Consider the following 6,933-nt stretch of genomic DNA (forward strand, 5'->3'; position numbering starts at 1 on the left):
CCCCGCCCCCCTCCTCCCTCCTCCCTCCTCTCCCTCCTCTGCCTCCTCCCTCCTCCCCCTCCCCCAGCCTCTGATTTGATCTGGTTCAGTGCCTCTTTTATGGATAGGAAAACTCAGGCCTGGAGAAGCCAGTGCTGTGTGGCAAGAGTATGAGAGTCACCATTTGAATGCAGGCGTCCTCAGCCCCAGCTGGGGCTCCTCACCATACCTTGCTGCTCTCATTACTAGCCACATGGGAAGGTAATTAGAAGAGTAAGTCACCCTCGGTGCAGGCGGGGGCAATTAATTTCCAGACGCAAAGCTGAAGCGCTCTTTAGATGAAGCAAGGGAATGGATTAATTGTGTCACAGTTACTGCCTCTGGTGACAGTCAGCAAGAGGAGCTGACCTCAGGATTTCTGTCCCCTTCATCCAGTAAAAGGTAAGCCCCGGGAGCTGTGCCTGGCCTGTGGCTTGAGTGCAGTTGTTCCCTCAGTGGCTGGCACAGGGTACGTTTCTGGAGAGAATGACTTAAGAGGTTTGAGGAAGGGGGTTAGGAAAGGGAATCAATGATGTACCAAGCACTTTCCAAGGATTATTGTTTATTCTTTCCAACAGCTCTTTGAGGAAGGAAGTGTTATCTCCCCCCATTTTCAGCTGGGGAAGTTAAGGCCCAGTGAGGATAGGTGATTGACTTAAGGTGAGGGAGCAGCTTGGATTTCAACCTGGGGCTGTCAGGATTTAAACTCCATTTTGTTTCTTCGATCATATTTCCCTTTGCTCCACAGGAATCATGCACATTTTCCCAGCCCCTAACCTTTCAGACCATCCACTCCAGGAAACGTGACTTTTTTTTTTTTTTTTTTTTTTTTTTGTGGTATGCGGGCCTCCCTCTGTTGTGGCCTCTCCCGTTGTGGAGCACAGGCTCCGGACGCGCAGGCTCAGCGGCCATGGCTCACGCGCCCAGCCGCTCCGCGGCACGCGGGATCCTCCCAGACCGGGGCGCGAACCCGGTTCCCCTGCATTGGCAGGCGGACGCGCAACCACTGCGCCACCAGGGAAGCCCCAGGAAACGTGACTTTTGACAATACCTAGTGGAATTGTACTCAGGGTGGCTTGGCATGGGGATAACTTGTACCATTTCTTTTTTCAGGAATGGTCACTAAGACTCACAAAGGAGACCTGGGCCTTGGGCTCCCAGAGAAAAAGAAAAAGAAGAAGAAAAAGAAGGTAGTTAAAGAACCAGAGACTCAATACTCGGTTTTAAACAGTGACAGTTATTTTGCGGAGGTTCGTCCCACAAGAACCACATCACCCTCGAAGAATATGGTCCAAGAGCAGGCACCTGAAATGCCTCTAATGAAGCAAAAGAAGAAAAAGAAGGGTCACAGCACCGTCTGTGAGGAGCCCCTAGACCCTGAGACCATGTTACGTGCCAGACGGATTGAGCCATTGCCCAGCCCCAGGAAGCAGGCACTTGGTCCATCTGAGTCCCTCGGCAGGGAAAAGAAGAAGAAGAGAAAGTCCGTGTCCCCTGGCTCAAGGGTGAAGACCTCCCCAGACCCCAGGCAGGGCGAGGAGGTGACCAGAGTTGGCAAGAAGCTCAAAAAACACAAGAAGGAGAAGAAGGTGCAGGAAGCTACAGCCTTCTCAGCCAGGGACTCTTGGTTCTGTGAGACCAGGGATGCTTTGTACACTTGCTCAGTTGGGAAGGGTGGCGTCCCTGAGCAGGCAGCCTTGGGACAGAAACGGAAGCAGGGGAGCCCCAGGGAACACAACATGAAGATGAAGAAGAAAAAGAAAATCCACCAGGAGGGAGATATCCCCCTGGGGCACCCTGAGCTCTCCAGGTCTGTGGAGAGCAGCCGTAGGAAAGGAAGTAAAAAGAAGTCAGTCAAAGTTGAAGCTCCAGAATACATCCCAATAGGAGATGACCCCAAGGCTCCTGTGAAGAAGAAAATGAAGTCCAAGAAAAAGGCAGAGCAGGCAGACACTGAGGAGCCAGCTCTGAAGAGGAAGAAGAAGAGGCAGGAGAGCAGAGTAGCAGGAGAACCTTGGGAGGAGGTAGGCTTCCTTCAGAAGCACACTGTTTTGGGAGAATAGGGGTGGAAGTTGGGAGTGTGTGTGTGTGTGCGCGCGCGTGTGCGCGCGCACGCATGTGCACACAGGCACTCAGCTTTTCAGCTGCCAGAGCCCTGATTAAACTGACTTCAGTCAGAAAAGGGGATTTATCAACACATGTAACTAGAAGGTTTGAGAGCTCCTACCTTCAGGTATAGCTGGATCCAGGTGCTAGTGTAATAGTCTCAATAATACAGGTATCCCTTGCTATTGAAACTTTACCCAAGTTCTCACTATCTGCACTCAGGATCTAGATTAATTAGAATAAGCTTTTCAGATAAATCCCTCCCTTTCTGAACTCTTGCCACTTGCTATCTAAAGCTCAGGAACCAAATAGTTTGAGATAATAAGATATCCGTAGCTATCTGAGCTCAGGATACACAATTTAGGGATCAAATAGACTTAGATTGCAGGAGATGCTTGTGAGGCTTTCCCTAGCTCTGGGCTTTGTATTTTTCAATGCTGGTTTTAATGTCAGGTTCCTTCCCACCCCAACCCCGTGGTGAGATGCTCCCAGCATCTCCAGCCTTTCTTCATAGTAGTTAAGCCACCCCCAAAAGGAGACGGGTGGCCTCTCCAAAACGATTACAGGGAAAGTCCCAGCACTGCTCTCCCAGATCTCAGTTGGGTCAGAAACCAGAAGCCCAGATCTGAAGCCAGTGGGCAGGGGCTGAGGGTGTCAGTCCCACTGGAACTCCGCTGTCTGAAACCGGGGGAGCTGGTTTCTGAGAGGAATACCGGGGCCCTGTTACCAGGAGGAAGGGAGGGGATGGCGGCCTGGTGAAGACTGCAGAGATGTGCTCTCCACCCTGACGGGCTTCCTGGACTGGGGAGGGGAGGGAGGAGGCGGGCTGAGCGCTGGGACTCGGCAGGCGATGTGAGCGAACAGAGCTGTCCAGGGCTCGTCACAGGTGGCGCCGGGTACCAGGCAGAGCCCACCTGAAGCGAGGACATGGCAGTTGTCAGTGCTGAGGGACTAGGGGAAAGTGGCCAACCTGAATCTTACTGTCAGATGGTCCCGTGGGGGCTGAGGCCACTGAGAGAGGGTGGCCCGGGAGAGCATGGCCCATGCAGGCCCAGCAAGGATTCTGTGTGGGAGCTGAGACCTGTGAGGGGCTGGGGCTGTCTGTGCCGAGGGAGCATTAGGTGCAGAGGCCCTGGGAGGAGCAGAGAGGCTGGCGTGGCGGGAGCTGGGCCAGCTGGGGTCCCGGCAGCCTGTGGAGGCCACAGGGGTCTGGATTTCCATGTAAATGAGATGGGAGCCCCTGGAGGGTTCTGGGGAACGAGTGGTGTGGCCCAGTTGAGGTGGTTTTATTATTTTTTAATTGAGACAGCGTTGACATATAACATGATGTAAATTGAGGGTGTACCCGAGCCTGCTGTGTGGACTGCACCAGTGTTGGGGGCGGGGAAGCAGAGTTAGAACCTGTCCTGGTTGTCCATGCAGCAGAGAAGGTACCGACCAGAACTCCGGAGCTGGGGGGCTGGGGCGGGGTATGGGGGAGAGAACCGGGGGGGATTCGGGTTTGCTGCGGCCCGCAGCCCCACCTCTGCCATTCCCTGGGTCCATGCAGCAGAGAAGGTACCGACCAGAACTCCGGAGCTGGGGGGCTGGGGCGGGGTATGGGGGAGAGAACCGGGGGGGATTCGGGTTTGCTGCAGGCCCGCAGCCCCACCTCTGCATTCCCTGGCCCTCGCCAGCCCCTCCTCCCCCACTGTCAATGGGGGCCTTGGCCTTTCTCCTCTTGCTGGTTTGGTGTCACCCTGGGAAGTGAGGTGACGTCTGGCGGGAAAGGTTGTGCTCTAGGCCTGAGTCGGGAGACGTGGGTTAGTGTCAGCCCTGTCCCTGAGCTGTGGGGTGACCTCACGATAGTCACTTCACCTCTCTGAGCCTTAGTGCCTGCATCTGTCAGATGGGTCAGGGCCACAGTCTTCAGGACAGAACTGGGGAGAATCGTGGAAGAGAAAGTATGGCAGGTGTTCTGTGGGCGACGGGCGGGCGTAGCGCTCCAGTCTCGAGTCTCTTCTGGACTCTGCTGCGCTCATCCAGCGGGGCTGCCAGGGCCGAGGCCATCGTCCGCTTGGGCCTTACTCCTTCTGCCTCTTCACAGGAGCCCGACACGGACTTGGAGGTAGTGTTGGAAAAGAAGGGCAACATGGACGAGGCACACATAGACCAGGTATGACCGGTCCTCATCCTCTCAGGCGTCTTCCCTTCCCCAGACGCACACTCGCCTCCCGCAGGCCACGAGATCCTGGTCCCAGAGGCGTCAGGGACTCCAAAGGCAACAAGGCCAGCCTCTGCCGCCCCTCCAGAGGCGGGGAGCCTGTGGCCTCCGCCACTTCATGCCGGGAGAGCTGTTCATTGCCTTGACCTTGGCTCGGGCTGTCTGGTGCTTTAGAATCCCAGGCTGAGGCTGTCCTCCTCATAACCACGGCAGGGGGAAAAGGGGACATGTCCCTGTGACCTGCAGCCAGGCAGTGGGCACGTGCTCTGCCCGGCCCACGTGTCACCACCTCCTGGCCTCCATTCAGGAGCTTTTTTTTTTTTTTTTTTTTTTTTTTGTCTTTTGCAAATTTATTTAAATATGATTGACATACAAGAATCTGCACATATTTAAGGTGTACAATTCGATGAGTTTTGACATGTATGCATCCAGGAAACCAGCTAAACAAGATGATGAACGTACCCATCATTTCCAAAAGTCTCCTTGTGCCCCTTTGTATTCCATCCCTTCCTTTCCCATCCCCAGGTAACCGCTACTACTCTCTGTCATAGCTTTCGTTTTCTAGAATTTGTATGTCATTGGGATTATACAGTATGTGCTCTTTTTTAAACTGGCTTCTTTCACCTAGCATAATCATTCTGAGATTTATCTGTATTGTTGCATGTATCAATAATTTGTTCCTTGTTATTGGCTGTCCAGTGTTTCTAGCATTATTTTGATGTTAAAAACGTTTTAAATTCTCAATTGAATTGCGTAGGCACCTTTGTAAAAAATCAGTTGACCGTGTGTGTGTGTGTGTGTGTGTGTGTGTGTGTGTGTGGTGTGGGTCTATTTTTAGACTGTTGAGTTTCATTGATCTGTATGTCTATCTTTACACTAATACTTCATTGTCTAGATTATTGTAACTATATAATGTCTTAAATTAGGTAGTATAAGTCTCTAGCATTTGTTCTTTTTTAAGTTGCTTTGCCTATTTCAGGTCCTTTGCACTTCTGTATAAATTTTAAAATTAACTTGTTGGTTGCTACCAAAAAATGCTGCTGGGATTTTGATTAGGATTGCCTTGAATCTACAGACCAATTTGGGGAGAACTGACATCTTAACAGTATGAAGGCTTCTGATCCATAAACCTAGCATCTCTGTCCATTTATTTAGGTCCTTAGTTTCTCTCAGTATTGTTTTATAGTTTTCAGTGTACAGGTCTTGCACGTCTTTTGTCAAATTTTCCTTAAGTATTTTATATTTTTGATGCTATTGTAAATAGTATTTCAGTTCAGTTTTTATTGTTGTATATATTGCTAGTATATAGAAATGCAGTTGTTGTACAGGAGCATTAGGAGAAGTTGTTCTCTTGTGGACCAGCTTCTGCTTCTGTCGTGCCCAAATCCTGTGTGGGAGCTGGACATTCTAGAATTGGGATATTTTTATGATCCTGGACCCCAAGGCCTATCAGGACAGCATAGTAAGCACATAGGTACAGCCTTGGGCCATTACTAATGAGGTTACTCTGGCAGTCACTAACCTCGCGACCCCCATGTAGGTGGCTGTGAAGACCAAACGAGGCCGTTTGGAAGGCGCTCAGCAGGGGCCCGCCCGAGACCTGTGCTTTGTAAGTGGCAGCCGTTCACCTGCCTGCATCCTCACGCTGTGTCAGCAAGTGCTTGCTGGACAGAAGCAACAGGGTGTGATGTGGGGACGGCCCGTGTCGTGGCCCTGCTGCTCCAGGAGAGAGAAATGGAGGAGTGCTTGCAAGGAGGGGGGCCTACAAGATGCTGCGAGGAAGTTCCTAACGCCTTTGGGGTGTTGGGGGCCTCTCTCCCTGGAGGGGAGGGGCTGTGGTGGTTGGGGCGGAGAGGCTCAGTAGGATGATGCTGACAGGGCCCAGAGCACAGGCCCCCCAGAACCAGGGGCTCCCCAGCCTCCTGCAGGTCATCGTCGTTTGGGGAGAGGGGGCCCGGGCTGCAGTGGCTGGTGGGGAGGGTAGAGGTGGGGCCCTGACCCGTCCAGGCCCAGCCCCTGCCCTCGGCGCCTCTCCCAGGTGTCCCGCCGCTCACAGGGGCGAGGCCCACCAGCCTCTTTGCTTCTTATGAATTTGTGCCTATTAAATACTTAATGGTTTTAAAGAAAACTTCTGTTTTGGGTGACGGATGATCTCAATGTAAGTGAAGCTTTCTGCCCCAACCCTTCCTTTCTTTTTCTGGTAAAAAGTTCATTGTGTTAAAAAAAAAAAAATAGTGGGGGGAAAGCAACCTGAAATCCTACCACCCGACGGTCTCCAGCTTTTTTGGCGCCAGGGACCAGTTTCGCGACAGGGAGCAGCAGGTGAGGCTTCACTGGCCCGCTGCTCGCCTCCTGCGGACCGGACCGGGTGTTGGGGACCCCGCTACCACCTAATGATAATCACTGTTAACCCTTTGTTGTTATACTCTTCCAGAGTTTTCCTTTGTAACTGTATGTGTGATTTTAAAGCAGCGTACGATCATGCTCTGTATGCTGTTCTTTTCACGTTTTTCATTTAGCTGGTGAGCTGCTTTCCGCTTCAGTGAGTGCACATCCACATTGCTCCCCGTCAGCAGCATGCCTCTGACATAGGAATATACCATCAT

The 6,933-nt window shown here is 52.2% G+C and overlaps 1 protein-coding gene across 1 annotated transcript; it reads left to right on the forward strand.

The window, feature by feature from the left end:
• The first annotated feature begins 209 nt into the window (after window positions 1-209).
• Window positions 210-6,721, forward strand: KNOP1 (lysine rich nucleolar protein 1). Its single transcript, XM_028500170.2, has 5 exons — window positions 210-420; window positions 1,132-2,042; window positions 4,211-4,279; window positions 5,868-6,127; window positions 6,622-6,721. The coding sequence occupies exons 2-5, from the start codon at window positions 1,134-1,136 to the stop codon at window positions 6,719-6,721; spliced, it is 1,338 nt and encodes a 445-aa protein (XP_028355971.2). The 5' UTR covers window positions 210-420; window positions 1,132-1,133.
• Window positions 6,722-6,933: the final 212 nt, after the last annotated feature.

The sequence above is a fragment of the Physeter macrocephalus genome, chromosome 14, assembly GCF_002837175.3.
Source record: "Physeter macrocephalus isolate SW-GA chromosome 14, ASM283717v5, whole genome shotgun sequence".
Classification (NCBI taxonomy): domain Eukaryota; kingdom Metazoa; phylum Chordata; class Mammalia; order Artiodactyla; family Physeteridae; genus Physeter; species Physeter macrocephalus.